The 17,081-nt window shown below is 44.9% G+C and overlaps 1 protein-coding gene across 2 annotated transcripts; it reads left to right on the plus strand.

The window, feature by feature from the left end:
* Window positions 1-4,355: 4,355 nt before the first annotated feature.
* Window positions 4,356-16,652, plus strand: RFC5 (replication factor C subunit 5). 2 transcript variants are annotated; one of them, XM_049865559.1, is made up of 12 exons: window positions 4,356-4,417; window positions 4,949-5,085; window positions 6,723-6,787; window positions 7,035-7,171; window positions 8,523-8,602; window positions 9,233-9,306; window positions 10,509-10,668; window positions 11,419-11,500; window positions 11,901-12,030; window positions 12,545-12,622; window positions 13,719-13,773; window positions 14,845-16,652. In XM_049865559.1, exons 2-12 carry the CDS (start codon window positions 5,021-5,023, stop codon window positions 14,939-14,941), a joined length of 1,023 nt encoding a protein of 340 aa, XP_049721516.1. In that variant the 5' UTR covers window positions 4,356-4,417; window positions 4,949-5,020; the 3' UTR covers window positions 14,942-16,652. The 2 variants fall into 2 exon arrangements, with proteins under 2 accessions (XP_049721516.1, XP_049721517.1); XM_049865560.1 differs by lacking the exon at window positions 4,356-4,417 and having other exon boundaries at window positions 4,923-5,085.
* Window positions 16,653-17,081: the final 429 nt, after the last annotated feature.

Here is a 17,081-nt window from a genome sequence, read left to right on the forward strand (position 1 = left end):
AATCTGAGGAAAAGTTTCCCAGAATCCCCCAGCTGACATCCTCTCACACCTCATTTAGGTAGAACTGGGTTACATGCCCACCCCTGTAGCGAATCAGTGGCAAGGAAACTTGAATTGCCGTGATTGGTGGTTTATCTTGTGTCCTGGTTGAACTTTGGCTGAATATTAGAATCACCTAGGTAGCCCTTGCAACTGCTAAGGCCCTGTCCCACCCCTTGGGCGTAGATTTAATTGGCAGAGTTCTGGCATTGGAATTTTCTTAATTCCCCAGGTGATTTTAATGTCCAGCCAGGGCTGTGAATTACTGATATAATTCAACTCCAATCCCACCCCGGGTCCATTTTACAGATGGGAATACTGAGATCCAAAGAGATGTTAAGTAACTTGCTTGAAGGACTGCACGTTCGCTCACTTAATAGCAAAAACAGAAACAAAACCACACACGCAAATGACATTTATTTAAAAAACACACACACAAAAAAACAACAAACCAAACCCATTACCCTTCAGTTGATTCCAACTCAAAGTGAATCTGTAGGACAAGCTGCCCCATAGTTTCCAAGGCTGTAATTTTTCCGGAAGTAGACTGCCACATCTTTCTCCCACGGAGAGGCTGGTAGGTTCAAACTGCCAACTTTTCGGTAAGCAGCCCAGCGCTTAACCACTGCACCACCAGGGCTCCTTGCAATATAGTGTAGAGAAGTGAATCTCAAACTTGAGTGCACCAGAATCCCCTGGGGAGCTTGTTACAACACAAATGCCTGGGCCCCACCCCCAGAGTTTCTGATTCAGTGCATTTAGGGGAGGGGAGTGGTAATTTGCATTTTTAACAAGTTCCCAGGGGAGGCTGATGCCCCTTGTCCAGGGACCACATTTTGATAACCATTAGTAGCTAAGAACTCGGTCTGTGGAGTCAGACAATCTAGGCAAGATTCAGCTCTACTATCACTGGTGTCAATGATAGTAGCTTGGACATGTGGCACGGATTGAGTGGGTATAATAAATGCAAAGCACTTAAGACAGTGTCTGGGCCATAGTAACTGCTTAGTGAATTAGCTGTTATCATTCATTCCTTCCCTGAACAATTATTTACTGAGTGCTTTGTTTAAGGAAACCCTGGTAACAGAGTGATTAAGAGCTATGGCGGCTAACTAAAAGGTCAGCAGTTCAAATCCACCAGGTGCTCCTTGGAAACTCTATGGGGCAGTTCTACTCTGTCCTACAGGGTCACCATGAGTTGGAATCAACTCAATGGCAATAGGTTTTTATGCCCACGTGTCTGGGTGATGGAAATGGTTAAACTGCTTGGCTGTTAACCAAAAGGTTGGAGGTTCAAGTCCACCCAAAGGCACCTTGAAAGAAAAACTTGGTGAGCTATTTCTGAAAAATCAACCACTGAAAGCCTTAGGGGGCTCTACTCTGACACAAATGGGGTCCCCATTAGTCAGAATTGACTCTGGGAACTGGTAGTTTCCTTTCAGCCAGGCACTATTCTAGGTATCAGGAGTACAGCGGTGAGTACATCAAAGCCCCTGCTCTGAATGAGTTTATAATCCACTGGGGAGACACGTAATAGATATGTCCTGCCAAAATACATGTTGTAAATCCTAACCTCTATGCCTGTGGTTCTAATCCTATTTGGGAATGGGTTGTCTTTGTTATGTGAAAGAGGCAGGTCTAGTGTAGGGTGTTTCTTGAGTCAATCTTTTTTAAGATATACAAAAAAAAACCCAGTGCCATCGAGTCGCTTACGACTCATAGCGACCCTATAAGACAGAGTAGAACTGCCCCACAGAGTTTCCAAGGAGTGCCTGATGGATTCAAACTGCTGACCCTTTGGTTAGCAGCCCTAGCACTTAACCACTACGCCCCCAGGGTTTCCTTTTAAGATATAAGAGAGGTTAAACAAGGGAGCAGAGATAAAGAGAAATCTGGGATGAGGTAGATGCCAACACACATGGAGATCTCCCAGGAACCGGGAAACAAGCTGAAGAGACAAGGACTTTCCTCCAGAGCTGACAGAGGAAGAAAGCCTTTCTCTGAAGCCGGCACCCTGAATTCTGACTTCTAGTCTCCTAAAATGTGAGAAAGGAAATCTCTGTTGGTTAAAGGCACCCACTTGTGAGATTTCTGTTACAGCGGCACTAGATAACTAAGGCAATAGACAATGTCATACATAATTCCAACCAAACTGAACAACAAGAGCACACGGTTTTTTTGTTTTTTTTTTATTGTGTTTTAAGTGAAATTTTACAGCTCAAGTTAATTTCTCATACAAAAACTTATACACACATTGTTATGTGACCCTAGTTGCTATCCCTATAATGTGACGACACACTCCTCTTTTCCACCCTGGATTTCCCGTGTCTGTTCAACCCGCTCCTATCCTTTCTGCCTTCTTGTCTTGTCTCCAGACAGGAGCTGCCAATTTGGTCTCATGTATCTGATTGAACTAAGAAACACAGTATTCACAAGCATCATTTTATGTCTTATAGTCCAGTCTAATCTTTGTCTGAGGAGTTGGCTTCGGGAATGGTTTCAGTTCTGGGTTAACAGAGAGTACAGGGGCCATGTCTTCTGGGGTTCCTCCAGTCTCAGTCAGACTGTTCAGTCTGGTCTTTTTACTAGAATTTGAGTTCTGCACCCCACTTTCCTCCTGCTCCGTCTGGGACTCTCTGTTGTGTTCCCTGTCAGGGCGGTCATTGGTGGTAGCTGGGCACCATCTAGTTCTTCTGGTCTTATGCTGACGGAGTCTCTAGTTTATGCGGCCCTTTTGTCTCTTGGGCTCATATCATCCTTGTGTCTTTGGTGTTCTTCGTTCTCCTTTGCTCCAGGTGGGTTGGACAAACTGATGCATCTCAGATGGCCACTCGCTAGCTTTTAAGACCCCAGATGGCATTCACCAAAGTGGGATGCAGAACATTTTCTTAATAAAGTTTGTTATGCCAATTGACTTAGATGTTCCCTGAAACCATGGTCCCCAGACCCCTGCCCCTGATACTCTGTCCCTTGGAGTATTTGGTTGCGTTCAGGATACTTCTTAGCTTTTGGTTTACTCCAGTTGTGCTGACTTCCCATGTATTGTGCGTTGTCCTTCCCTTCACCTAAGATAATTCTTGTCTACTATCTGGTTAGTGAATTCCTCTCTTCCTCTTTCCCCACCTTTGCAACCATCAAAGATTGTTTTCTTCTGTGTTTAAACCTTTTTTTGAGTTCTTATAATAGTGGTGTCATAAAATATTTGTCCTTTTGCAGCTAATTTTGCTCAGCATAATGGTTTCCAGATTCACCCATGTTATGAGATGTCTCGCAGATTCATTGTTGTTCTTTACCGTTGCATAGTATTTCATTGTGTGAATATACCATAATTTGTTTATCCATTCGTCCATTGATGGGCACCTAGGTTGTTTCCATCTTTTTGCTATTGTAAGCAGCGCTGCAATGAATGTGGGTGTGCATATATCTATTCCTAAGAGCACACAGTTTTATGAGAAATTGTTCCCAGTCTTGTTGGAATCTCCCAATGCAAGGAGGTGACAGCATTCTGTTTTTAATGCAAAGGCCCCTTAGCACGATGGCTTTTATGATGGTGGTTGAATAAAGCCGAGGTTATGGTTTCATTTGGGAGGAAAAATTTGAAACAACAACAGGATGGGTGGAGAGTATGTTAGAAGGGAGGGTGGAGACTAAGGCACAACTTCACTGGATGATCTAAGTACATTATTTCATTTAATCCTTACAACCATCTTGGAGTAGATATTGGACAAGGAGAGAAGCAGCCTGCCCAAGAATAAGTGAAAAAGGTGCCGAACATATGATCTGAGCAACCAGGGTGAAAGCTGGCCTTGGGAGGAAACAGGTGGTGGGGCACTATCATACCACAAGCCACATCTGACATCCTTCTATTTGGTCTCTAGGCAGGGGCCAGGGCAAAGCTGTAACTACCATATATACTTGGCCACTGTCCCCCTATTTTGTTCCTACAACAGACAGCAGTGATATAAGATGCAGAGTGCAGCAGCTTCTGAATTCGAACACTGCTGACCCCAGCCTCATATCCTCCCAGTTTTGCCTTTCCTCAACACGTTTAAAAAACAACCACAGCAGCAAAAAAGAAGAAAAAAATTATGCATGTAAGACATCCATATTTGCTGGAAAATACAGCAGCAAAAAAGAAAAAAAAAAATGGCTCAGAATCCCCTCACCTCAGGAAAAAAGCACTGAAGATTTAATGTCGGTTCACCTCAGTATCTTCATATCATAGGGACACTGTCCTCTATGTTTATTAATTAGTTCTTCCAGTTTCGTATTTTAACCTAACTGGGAGTTTCTTTTTTCGCTTTCACTCTGGAGTTGTTTTCTGGAGGCTGGTTCTCTAAATCGCGTTGGGTGAGGGACACGGATATTCGGGAAACAGGTAGGTTGGTGTTTGTTTGGAGTTGTTTTTCAACTCCAAATATTCATCTCAAAGCTTTGGGGTCAAAAGGTGTTGTGAGCCTTTTTTTAGACGGGCATCTATATTCAAGAAGTGGCCGTATCTCTTGGTGGTTGTTTTTTCCTTAGGACTTTTTTTAGTCCTGGTAGCTTTCTGCTCTTTTGAACGGTGAAAGTTTGGAACTTGGTCATGTGTCAGAGGATGGCTGGAATTGGCCTTGGCCGTGGGATCCTAATTTGTAATAACAATGCCTGGCGGCTGCAGACGGCACCCTTGCCTCTCCTGCCCCTTTTCTCCCCGGGCTCGGGAAGCCCCGCGCACCGCAGCTACCGCAGCGCGAGCTGGAAGGGCAGAGAAAGGGAGAGCTTGGCGGCCGGCGCCTCTCGGTAACCTGGCAACCCGCGCTTTATCAACACAGAGGGGGCGGGACCGAGGGCGGAAGTCGGAAGCGGCAGGAAGTCTCGCGAGAGTTGCTTTTGCGCGCGAACTCTAAGAGCGAGGGTCCGGGGACAGGTCGCGGCTACTCTGCTGGAGCTTGGGGAACGCGACGATCCCAGTGGACCCGGTCACCCCCGTCTTCCCGCCATGGAGACCTCAGCGCTCAAGCAGCAACAACAGCCCTCGGCGGCCAAGAGCAGGAACCTGCCCTGGTAGGAGGGGGCCTGGCTGCCGCGGTGGGGAGGAGTCGGCCGTGGGGGACGCGGTGGAGAGGGGCCCGGGCCCCCGCCGAGGCGGGAGACACAGAGGTTTGCCTGGACATCCCTACCCTCTCCCGCGTTCTGTTTAGGACCTTAATTGCAAAGTCTCACGGACCGCACTGCACCCCCACCTCCAAATCCCATTTGTCGCCAAAGAAAGCGGTTTTCGTACCTTAGTGACAGCACAGGGGTTCGACCCACGTCTTCTGACACCCTGCATTTGGACTCCGTGCCAGAATCTCCTCTTCCCTCTTGATAGCCATATTCTTCGATGCGACCACTTATCAATTCTTTAAACACATACATACATAATAAATAAATAGCAACACTTCCTAGTTACCGTTTATTAAATGGTTTTCTGTGCCATAGGCACCCTACTAAATGTTTGGGGTGCATTAACTCATTCCTGTTTTACAGGTGAGGACACTGAGTCTTAGGAGAAGTAAATGAATTGTATAAGGTACCAGGGCCAGAAAACGACTCGATGATCATAACCACCCTACTTCCACGACTGTGTCATGCTTTAAAGACTTTGGTTGGGTTTGGCTTGATTTTGAAAAAGTCCAAATTGTTCTTGTCTAATAATGAGTTTAGTTTTTTTTTTAATTATCGTTATTATTATAGTAAGAAACACATAACGTACAATTGATTATTGTAACCACTTTAAAATGTGCAATTCAGTGGCGTTCAGTACACTGACAATGTTGTGCAGCCATCACCGCCATCTAGTTCCAGAACTTTTTCATCAGCACAAATGGAAATCCCATACCTATTAAGTAGTGCTCCCCCCACCTCCTTCCCTGGCAACTGCTAATCTGCTTTGCCTTTTCTGGATATTTCACAGAAGGACTGATACACTATGTGGCCTTTTGTGTCTGACTTCTTTTAGTTAGCATGTTTTCAAGGTTCATCCATGTCTTAGCATGTATCAGTACTTCATTCCTTTTTATGGGTGAATTGTTGTTGGGTCAATTTTTGATTCATGGTGACCTCATGTGACAGAGTAGAACTGCCCCATAGGGTTTTCTAGGCTGTAGGCTGTCATCTTTATGGGAGCAGATCACCAAGTCTTTCTCCCCATGGAGCGGCTGGGTGGGTTGGCTGAGTAATAGGCTATTACATGGATATAATGTATTTATGTATCGACTCATCTGTCGATGGACATTTGGGCATGAGATTAATTTCTCTTTGAAATAGTAGGTGCCCATCAAAGTTGAGATTATTGGTGGGCAGCTGAAAAGATTGGATTACAGTAGGGTTTTTAAACCTCAGCACTATTGACATTTGGGGCCAGATACTTTGTGTGTGTATTGGGTGGGGGAGGGCGACTCTCCTGTGCATCGTAGGATATTTAACAGCAGCCTGGTCTCTACCCCACCCCCACCCCCCACACCAGTTGTGACAACCAAAAATGTCTCCAGACGTTGCCCAATGTCCCCTGGGGGACAGAATTGCCCCAGTTGAGAACCACTGGTAGATACTAAAACTTAATAGGTTTTTGTTTCTCTTCCTCTTTTAATTAGGATTTGGAAGGATTCTGCTGTACGTAACAAAATGTTCCTGTACTTATGTACTAAATTGTATTTCAGGGTTGAAAAATACCGGCCACAGACACTAAATGATCTCATTTCTCATCAGGACATTTTGAGTACCAGTAAGTATCCCTGTCAGTTTGCTGGTATCCTAGTTGAAGGACCTGTGTGAATTTCTTGGTGACGTCATAATAATTTCAAAGAATCTGATTGGCCTTCATGGAATGTGGCTTTCAGAGTTGAGTCCTTTGGGTTTTTCATTCCTGCCTCTATGTTCGGGTTGAAGTGCATTCATGGACAACTCAAGGACCCACAGTGTATGAAGCAACTCCAAGAGACTTGGTGTCTCTCTCTCTTCCCAATCCTCAGTTCAGAAGTTTATCAGTGAGGACCGACTGCCGCACCTGCTTCTCTACGGTCCTCCCGGAACAGGGAAGACGTCCACCATCCTGGCCTGTGCTAAACAGCTCTACAAAGATAAAGAATTTGGCTCCATGGTCTTGGAGGTAAATAGGATTAGTCTTCCTCCACAATAACTAATAACAACTCATAACTTATATTTCTGCAAGTTTTGTTTTACTTTAAAAGTAAGTTTCCCCACTGGCAGTTGGAAAAGAAGCAGATATGGGATAAAACCAAACCAAACCCGTTGCCGTTGAGTCAATTCTGACTCATAGTGATCCTATAAGGCAGAGTAGAACTGCCCCATAGGATTTCCAAGGAGCGCCTGGTGGATTCGAACTGCCGACCTTTTTGTTAACAGCCTAATGCTTAACTGCTACACCACCAGGGTTTCCAGATATAGGATAAGATATTTTAATTTGCTTTTTCCTGCAGTGGCTATTTTGGTCTGGATTGGCATCCGTCAGCTAGAGAGCAGTTGTAACTAGGGGTTGCTCTTTGCTGTGCCCACTTTTACCCAAAGACACTTATGGTCACTCAGTGGCTGGCTGTCTCCCGTGTGCCCCTCCATATCTGTTCCCTGCATCTCTCCACCCAGTTCTTGCCCTGGAAGGCTGAACTATTCTGACTACAACCTTCCTCTCTCTCTGGCTCCTGGTTGGGTTGGGCTAGTCGGGGCAGGGGAACGGAGGAGAATGAGGTGTACCCCCAGCCTGTAGGTCGCCACAAGCTGGCACTGTCCCCACCTGCAGGGCACAGCCCTGTCCAGGTACTGCCACCACTCCCTCCCCTGCCCCTTTGGGGGTGGTAAGAGGCCTGAGTAGTCCCCGAGGTATTGCATATCCCTTGTGGCTTCCCCATACCCCACCAACTCCTTTTAAAATATCCCTTCACTTAATTCTTTTCAAATAACGATTTGAGCTTACCATCTGCTTACTGCTGGGACTTTGAATGACAGATGACAAACATCTAAATAACGTCTGTTGCAAGAAAAAAATGATCAACTTATGTTTTAGATATGGATCTTAGAACCGGGCTGCCACCAACATTCTTACTTCTGTGTATTAACAATCTGGTAACCTCTGGGCTGTGCTGGTTTGTTGTATCTAAAACTAGCATCGTTCTGCTCATGCCAGTGGTGCCCTGCAGTATGACCAGGCCGATTAAGTATTCTCCAATTTATGGCCAAGGGCGTGTCCTCAAAGGGTGGTGGACAAACAGTTGTGTGCCTTTCAGAATGTAATAGACACCTAGTGAGTTTTAATGTTTGAATACAACTGTGTTTTTTTTTTTCTTTTCTTTTAAATGATGATCTCTTAGCTGTCATTAGGCCTAGAGGCCCAACTTGCTGGACTGAAGATATATTAAGACCAAAAATTTATGGGTAGAAAAAAAGAATTTATGGTTGGCATACCAACCTGCTTTTTTATTCTGGCTTCTCTCCTCCACATTTAGCTGAATGCTTCAGATGACCGAGGAATAGATATCGTTCGAGGACCAATCCTGAGCTTTGCTAGCACGAGGACAATATTTAAGTAAGAATTATTTGGCTTTTCCTCTCTAGAGATTTTGATCAGTGAGATGATACAGCTTAATTTTTAAATCCTCCCCATTACCAGTTTGGCAAGGTGAAAATGACTGTCAAAAGCATCCATGAAAAAGAGAGAAAGTGTGGAGACCGTGGTAAGAAATGTTACGATGCAAATATAAAAGAACCTGCTCTAGCCAGTTCTCTAGGGAAGCATTAACTTCCTTTTACTGGTTAACTGAGGACTGAGTACATCCTAGCGAAGACCAGGTGAGCTAGTTTGAAATCAGACAAAAATGAATTGAGATGGAGAAAGCTAAGTAGGATGGTGGTAAAGAGCTGGAGACTTGGGCATGAGGAAAGGTGGTGGGAAGAAGAGGTGATAGGACACTATTTGAAAAAAGAAGAGGGCGGGCACCAGAAAATATAATGTAGCAGCTGCAAAGAAGCTAGACTTCATTGCCTACTGAGGGCCAAGGAAATTACGGGAGAGTCCCTTTCTGTCTGACCACATGTGTCCACTTGTGTCAGAGTTCTGGAAGAAAAAGCCTAATGGCACATGTGGAGCTGAGGGTTTGTGTCTGTAAGTTGGAGAGAGACTGCAGAAATCTTTAGAAGGTGCTGTCTGTTCTCCTAGGAAAGGCTTTAAACTCGTGATCTTGGATGAAGCTGATGCCATGACTCAGGACGCCCAGAATGCCTTGAGGAGAGGTGAGATGAGCTGATGAGAAGGTCGAAAGGAGACTTGGGAACTTTGGACAGGAGACGCAGCATGCCTTGGTTTTAGTTTTCATTCATTCCATCCCCTGGTCCAGAGAAATCTCTATAGTTTTTCTCCCACCTTATGATCTAGACAAAGTATCTCTGTGTTGGGGCTCCTCTTATACCTTCAGCCCAAGCACATGAGCCCTGGTGCTTCCTTCCCTTGCAGGGGGACTCATTTTCAGGGCTGAGAATTTGTAGCATTTGATGGGAGGTTATGGCAAGTCCTTTCCTTCCTAAATGGCAGGGTAGACCTTCCTGCTCTTTATACCCTTAGATACAAAATAGCTGGGAAAATAAGACCTGAAGTTTGCTGCCCTCAGAAAGCTGACGTTTCTTCACTTCTTGCCAAGGGGATGATCTGGCGGGGAAGGGAGAGTGTCCTGGGTATTTGTATCAGCTCTTTGGGGGCCACTGCAGTTCAGTTCTCTTAAAGGACATTGTTAATTGCCCTCATTAGGATCCCGAGGCTGACTGGCCCCGAGAGCAGAGCTGTCTCTGGGAGTTCCCAGGGAAGGGGTGGGTACAGCACATCTGGAGGAGGAGGAGGAGGATGAGAACATTGCTGGTCCTAGCAACTTTGGCAGCCCTTCTTCGGCATCTTGTTCTGCGGAGTAGCTGTCAGTCTGGGCAGCTCCCCTGAGCAGAACGTTGGATACTGACGAAGTGAACCGATGTTCTTAGTGTCTCTGAATTCAGGTTATTGCTCCCTTGAGTGCTCTCAGGCTTCCAGAGAAGGCTCACTGTAGAGTCTGCAAAAAGCCGTCCCTCCAGAGAGCCCTGCACGGTAGAAGGTGCAATGTCATCAACCCGTCAAATATAATTTTATGTGAAAGGGCAGGAATCCTGGGACTCACATTTGAATGGGATGGAATGGCAAGAGCGTGGGAATCCTGGAAAATCCTAAAAAAGGAAGTGTTTTATGAAATCTTACAGAAGGGATATGTCTGTCAGTGCTGAGAAGGGAGTGGCTGGTCACCAATCCTGAATACCGAGGTGACACCCTCTTTAGTGGCAAGCAGCATCCCCACGTGTTTGCCTTATTCTCGAAGTGTCCTGTACGCTCCTCCCCGTGCCCGTAGAAACATCCAGGGCTCTCTGAAGAACTGGAATGGACTGAGACCTGAGGTGGTTTTGTTTCCCCTTGCCAGTGATTGAGAAATTTACTGAAAATACCAGATTCTGCCTCATCTGTAACTATCTGTCAAAGATCATCCCCGCCTTGCAGTCACGGTGTACGAGGTTCCGATTTGGTCCCCTGACTCCTGAATTGATGGTCCCACGCTTGGAACACGTTGTGGAAGAAGAGAAGTGAGTATACGGAAAAGCAGGGAAGGCGAGGGCTTTGGGGACCAAGTGTGGTGTTAGTGGGGCCATGGGGTGACCGGCCGGTTTACTTCATCTACCAGCCTTCTTTAAATGAGGCAGTGCTTGAGATGACTGAGCAGAGCGCCTGGCCCAGGGAAGGCATCAGAGTCTGCTGGCTGCTGTCATGTTCTCGGCTATCTCACGGACATTCCTCCTCATAAAAGTCATCTGGTTCTTCTCTTGATTTTTTTTTTTTATTCCATCCTCCTCCACTGGAAGTGGTCCCAGTTTCCTCCTCCTCTTCTTTTGTCATTGGAAGCTGCATGCTGCCGAGTCCCTTCTGCTAACATGCCTCTTGCTTTTCTGACTGGAAGAGAAGGTTCTAAGACATTATATTCTGCGTGATTAGATGCCAAGCAAGTGGCCGCCCTGAGCTGCTGCTTGTTTTAAAGGCAGAGCTTCAGTGCCATGGTTGTTTCCAGTGCTCTTGCCTTGCCAAGAGCGTGATTTAGACCAGTTCCTCAACATAAAAATGCTTGGTCTTAAAGAAGGATCTTTCTAGATTTGAGTGGGCTGTGATTGCTGACGTGAAGTCCAAGTCCCGACAGACCGGAGTGAATTCTACATCATATAGATCAAGAGGGTATTGTTAGCTCCATTCTTCCTTAATCATTTCAGGTCATCTTGTTCCCCTGGTGAATGTCTGCCTTCTCAAAAAGGGGCCTCTAAATCCCTCTGCCTCTTTCCTTTCAGAGTTGATATAAGTGAAGATGGAATGAAAGCACTTGTAACTCTTTCCAGTGGAGATATGAGAAGGGCTCTGAACATTTTGCAGGTACAGTCTTAATTGTAGCAAATCTTGGGTCACTGTTCAGAATAGTGTTTTCCAGGAAGACATAAGTAACAGCACAACCGGTTTGTAAATTCAGAAATCCAGAACTCCTAGGACCTCGGTGTCGAAATATGCCAAAGACTCGCTCCCTCTGTGTTTCGATTAGTTGGGAGAACAATCTGTTACCAAGGGAAAGACAGGGAAGGAGTCTAAGGATTCCACAGCTACAACATAGCCAACAAGCAGCAGTACCTCTGCTGAGGCCCACTCTTGCCAGCGTAAAAGTGACGGCGTTTGAGTTGACCTGTGCCCGTGTCCTGCTGCTGCCTCAGCGGTTTCTTCCTGGCTTGCTGGCAGCTTGGCAGCTGCGGTGACAGCCACTGTGATTCTCCCGTCCGTACAGAGCACCAACATGGCCTTTGGGAAGGTGACAGAGGAGACTGTCTACACCTGCACGGGGCACCCACTTAAGTCTGACATCGCCAACATCCTGGAGTGGATGCTGAATCAAGACTTCACCACAGCCTACAGGAATATCCTTTGTTGTGTCTTCCTGACAGCATGCTAGGTGCCTGAGGCTGGCCCCGGAAGCACAGGCTGCAGCCAGCACCCACACCTTGCTGGCCAAAGATTGGTCCGCTTGCCATGGGAGCAGGGTGTCGAGGTGGAGTGGGTGCTTGTCTGTAGCATCCTGAAGTTCTTCCTGAAAGACTGACTTGGTCAGGCAAGGCTTGAGGCAGCTTCACTCACAGATGCAAGCAAAGCAGTCAGGCCGTGGGAGGGAAGATGCAGTCACGTTAAAAGTGCTCAGTGTCACTCTGGTTTTGCTGTGAAATGAAAACCTAGGTGTAGTGGAATAAAGCCTGTTAGGGGGTGCGGTCGGCTCTATTCTCTACTGGGAGGAGCCCGTTTTTGCCAGAGAAAACATAAGGAAAATAAGAACCAGGGCCCATTATGTGTTCATGTTGTATTCATTTTGTATTCAGGATTCTCGGCAGTATGTTTGTTCTGGAGCTTGTTCCCTTTGCCTTAACCTCTCTTCTCTAGATATTATGGAGTTGAAAACGCTGAAGGGGCTGGCGCTGCATGACATCCTGACAGAGATACACTTGTTTGTGCACAGAGGTAACTTACGTCATCCCCTAGTTTGGAAGCTGTGGGGCAGATGGCATGCTTGGGGTTAAGGGTGGCCAGAAAGGGAACACAAAGCTTCATTCCTGAAGCCAAGAGACAGATGCAGAAGTTTAAGTCTGACCCCTCGTTTTTTAGCAATTTTGTCTTGGCTACTGTTGAAAACTCTGTTCCAAAGCCACTCTTTTTAAATTCTCTAGAACTGCTGGGGATAAAGTACAAAGAAACTCCTGAAGGCTAACATTTTCCCCCCTCCAGGGGTTTATATTTTACAGTAATAAAAAAACACATTTTAATTCACATTTCTAAAAGAATATTTTCCCCAAAAGGAAAGAGGGAGGAGGAAGATCTGTCTTCCCGTAAACCAAAAGCAGTCTGAAGTAAACTGAGTTTCACACTTGCTTGTATTGTCCACACAGAGAAGGCATCGTCAGCCAGGGTGGCACACAGGACTCACCCAGAGCAACTTAGCCGGCTTCTCGGGGAGACCTGGGCATTGGGATTTTTTCAGGCTCCCCAGGTGGCCCACCGTGCAGCCTTGTGAGGCAGCTCTTCCCCACATACCGAGACACTCTGTCAGGTCGATGAGTGGCTTTGTCTGCGCCTCTGCAGGCCTTGTATGGCCGGCTGGCGTGTTCACTTCTGCCCAAGAACACGGGCGACTCAGGCCCAGCTCTGCCCCGTGATTGGAGAAGCTGAGTATGAACCAACTTTACAAAATCAACTGTTTATGTTTTTGAAACTGGGACAGCAAGTGAGAACTCAGCTTCCAAGCTGTGAAGTCCTCACTACCAGTTTTAAAAAGAGCAGCGTCGATGACTATCCTGCATTCTTATGATCTCTTTGGAAACTGCTGTATTTCTTTTTTTTTTTTTGGCTACATGATGAAGAATCACAAAGTGGAATAGATACAGTGTGAAAAACTGTACCATTTTTACTTTCTCACAGGTATGGTATGTAGTGATAAGGCTGAGCCCTCAAGAGAAGTTAGTGTTAACTGGTTGATGCTCAAACTCCTACTTGTCTCCTTTGACTTTTTTTAATAGGATAGAGTGACATACCTCACTCATTTTATTTTGTTTCTCCTCAGTTGACTTTCCATCTTCAGTTCGAATACATTTATTGATCAAAATGGCAGACATCGAGTGAGTACTGATTTCTCTATTTTTAATTCTTTTCATTTTTTCTTTCATGGGTTTTCGTTGCTGCTTGCTTGGTTTCAACTGTTTTGTCTAAATTACTCATATACTGTATCTAGTTCTTGGTGGTATTGAATGAAACGTGAGAAAGGAAGGGTGTTGAGTTACTTAAAAAAGTAAATCAAACACAAAGGACAGATCCCAGGTCTCTCCTCAGACCTGCAAAGCGTGGCCCACACTGATTCGGAACATTCTCTTGTTATCTGGGAGGCCTGTTTCAGTCAGCTTTTCAGTTCTCGACATCTAGGTCACTTGGGGACGACCGGCCATCCAGCTGTTACTCAGGCATTTTGGCATACTCAGGCATATTGGGGGGAAAAGCAAACATAAACCCAATTTTCCAGTTTGCCTAGTTCAGTAAACGCTATTATTAGCCCCCAATGGAGCTGGCAGCTATCACTTAAGTAGACAAAGCATTGGGTTCAAAATAGATGTCAACATAGGCACACTCATTTGCTGGTCATTGGCTTTTACATCGACAAATTAGGTCACTTCTTTTCACCAGGTTGTGAATATTATGATTTTTGCATTCGGCTGGGTGCTTAAAAGGTGGCGAGAGGAGCTGCCAGTGTCCTGGTTTACTGAGTAGAGACAAAACCATAGATACGTCAACCAGAATTCCCAGTGAAATGTCTTAGTTCAGAGGAAGGAAACCTAGTTAGAATTCCTCTCAGTGCATTCTGTGGATGAAGAAATAATCCTTAATCACATAAATTCTGTGCATCTCTGTAGAGTTAAAGCAATGTTAAGTTCAGAACACTACTGGTAACTAATATATATATATATATACTTTTTTTTTCCCCCCTCATGTTTGAATCAGATTTATAAATCAGTGTTTGAGGGCAGGGAAGGAAGGATTAGGAGGACACATAGAAGATTCCCATCCAAGATGAACTTCTATCATTTCCCATCTCCCTCCCTCAGTAGATTTTCAGTCTTTGATCCCTGTTGTTTTCTTGTTAAAAGGCAGCTGTTCGTAGTTTTCTTTAGTCTTACCTTTTGTCGCATTTCTTTTAGGTACAGACTTTCTCTTGGCACCAATGAGAAGATTCAGCTCAGTTCCCTTATTGCTGCTTTTCAAGTCACGAGAGACTTGATTGTCGCACAGGCCTAGATGCAAGGGCCCGTCCACTACAATTTCCAGCGTCCAGCAGCGATCAGAGACCAGAAGACTCAGTTATGGGACGAACTGCTGCCCTAAGCCAGTGCGATAAAGCCACAGTCACCCCAAGTCTTGGAAAGTTCTATTCCAGGCCTGCGTGGGCAGATAATGTAAAGTACTGCGTTTGTGGCAGTTTGGAGCAGGGATGTACAAAAGTTTTAATGTACAACTGTCTTACTCCACCACCCATTTGTCTTTTACAGGAGGAAATAAAACTTGCCAGCCTTAAGGCTTCCACCCATCAGTTGCTTGGATGACATGAGATGAAACTGGCCAACCCCATTTTGGTTCAGGACATAAGGCTTTCAAATCTAACCCAGCCCATGTGTCTTTTAACTCTAGGTAAACAGATCTCCAAAATTAACTTTACATATATAATCTTGGCACTGTGTCTACATCGACTTTAAATAGGTGTTAATGGATTTCTGGCCAAGGCTATTATACTCTTAGAAAACAGACTCAATTCTCTTATTTTAAAAACTGGACTTTTTATTTCTCCTCTTAAGTAGACAGTTAGTTACCAGCAGCTTCCTGGTTGTGGTGTGGACCGTAGGAAAAAAAACAATTTAAATATAACATAGAGCTAGCCTTTCAGTTGTGCCAGGGGGACCAGTGGTTGTACACAGCTCACTTGTTTAATGCAAGGACATATGAAATTAAGCCTGACTAAACCTAGAGCTGAAAGGACTGGGATTTTCATACAAGTTTAGCAGCTTATTTTACAGCAATGATGCTGCATTTATGTTCATGTTCTTAACAATTTAAAAAAAAAGTTTAGTTGTTACAAATGACTCTTAGCCAGTTATGAAGATGCTAGCTTACTCGTGTTTATATTAAAGCCTTCTACATCTCTGAAACCACAGAATAAACTCTCCATAGCAGGCTATTCTTTATAAAGGTGTTGGATTCTTCTGTGACAAGGGAGAAGGCTGTCATTTCTGTCACACGTAGAAAACTTGCTCCCTGAGGGCACCAGCAGAAGTCTGAAGGCTAATGGCCAAGTGGGGTCGCACAGGAAGGCACCCGGGATCTCAGGCTATACAATGTATTTCAGGGCAACCGTAAAAAAACTGAATTCATTCTCAGCTATTCTGTATTACTTGTTCTAAGAGGTGCTTTCTTTTCTTAATAGAAAAAAATGAAACAGAGCCAAAAGCTTTTTACTGTTTCTTCCCTTCAACGAAAGCCTGTCATTTCAAAAAGAAACGCTTTTCTTCAGTAACACAGCTAGTACAGGAGGGTCCTTTACTTTCTCAACAATTTTGTAATGTTAACTGGTCTCCAGAAAGAACCCGTTAAGAAAGCCAAAGGTTACGGTGTTGGATTTCTTTTAAAATAATTTAAAATATATTAAATTTCCTAAGGCAGATTTTCCTTGAATGAGGTGTCTTGATTGGATAACTCTATACCACTGAAGGAGAACAGTGCTTTTGAGGAGCTATTTTGTCCAGGGGCTAGAGCTGAAACTGGCTGAGCAGTCCAGTGAGGTTCAGCGGCAAAGTCGGTTTTCACACGTAAGAACATCAGCTAAAGTGATGACACCACCAGGGTTTTGCGCAATGAAGAGACATCTCGCAACTGTTGAACTTAAGGACTACGGTTTTTAGATACCATCGAGAAAAACACAGTTGTACCTTAACATTGGTTGAGAGAACACAAATAAATATGCTAATTAATGGCAAACAACTGAAAGCTCAGTAGCCATTTTAAAGTCATGCAGTTTAGGAATACATCCTTCTGTAATCTTACACCAATTTGTCATCTGCACATGCGTGCCACTGTTAGAAATAAAAATAATAGTGTCTTGACCAGTCAAGAACAGACCCTCTGATTCACCTGTAATTAGTTAAGCTCCAGGAAAATGTTCTACTGGGGGTCAGAGGGGTGCCAGAGGAAGGAAAGCATTTGCCAACATCAAAGTGGCTCTGACCACAGCAGGAGAGAACTTGAAACAAGCTACCACTGCACTGGAAAAACCTAACAATGGCAGGTACTAGGCAGAAGTCATTGGTTTTTTCCCATTGAGGGAAATTAAACTTCTCTGCCACTAAGGAGAAGCTCTGGAGGCCCAGCTACTTTATCAACAGAACAA

The sequence above is a fragment of the Elephas maximus genome, chromosome 22 (assembly GCF_024166365.1).
Source record: "Elephas maximus indicus isolate mEleMax1 chromosome 22, mEleMax1 primary haplotype, whole genome shotgun sequence".
Lineage (NCBI taxonomy): Eukaryota > Metazoa > Chordata > Mammalia > Proboscidea > Elephantidae > Elephas > Elephas maximus.

Bases quoted from the DNA above. Each gene is read 5' to 3' on its own strand.
- RFC5 (XM_049865559.1), top strand. From the start codon at position 5,021: ATGGAGACCTCAGCGCTCAAGCAGCAACAACAGCCCTCGGCGGCCAAG. The intron at 5,086-6,722 runs GTAGGAGGGGGC...ATTGTATTTCAG, and splicing joins AAGAGCAGGAACCTGCCCTG to GGTTGAAAAATACCGGCCAC. The intron at 7,172-8,522 runs GTAAATAGGATT...CTCCACATTTAG, and splicing joins TTGGCTCCATGGTCTTGGAG to CTGAATGCTTCAGATGACCG.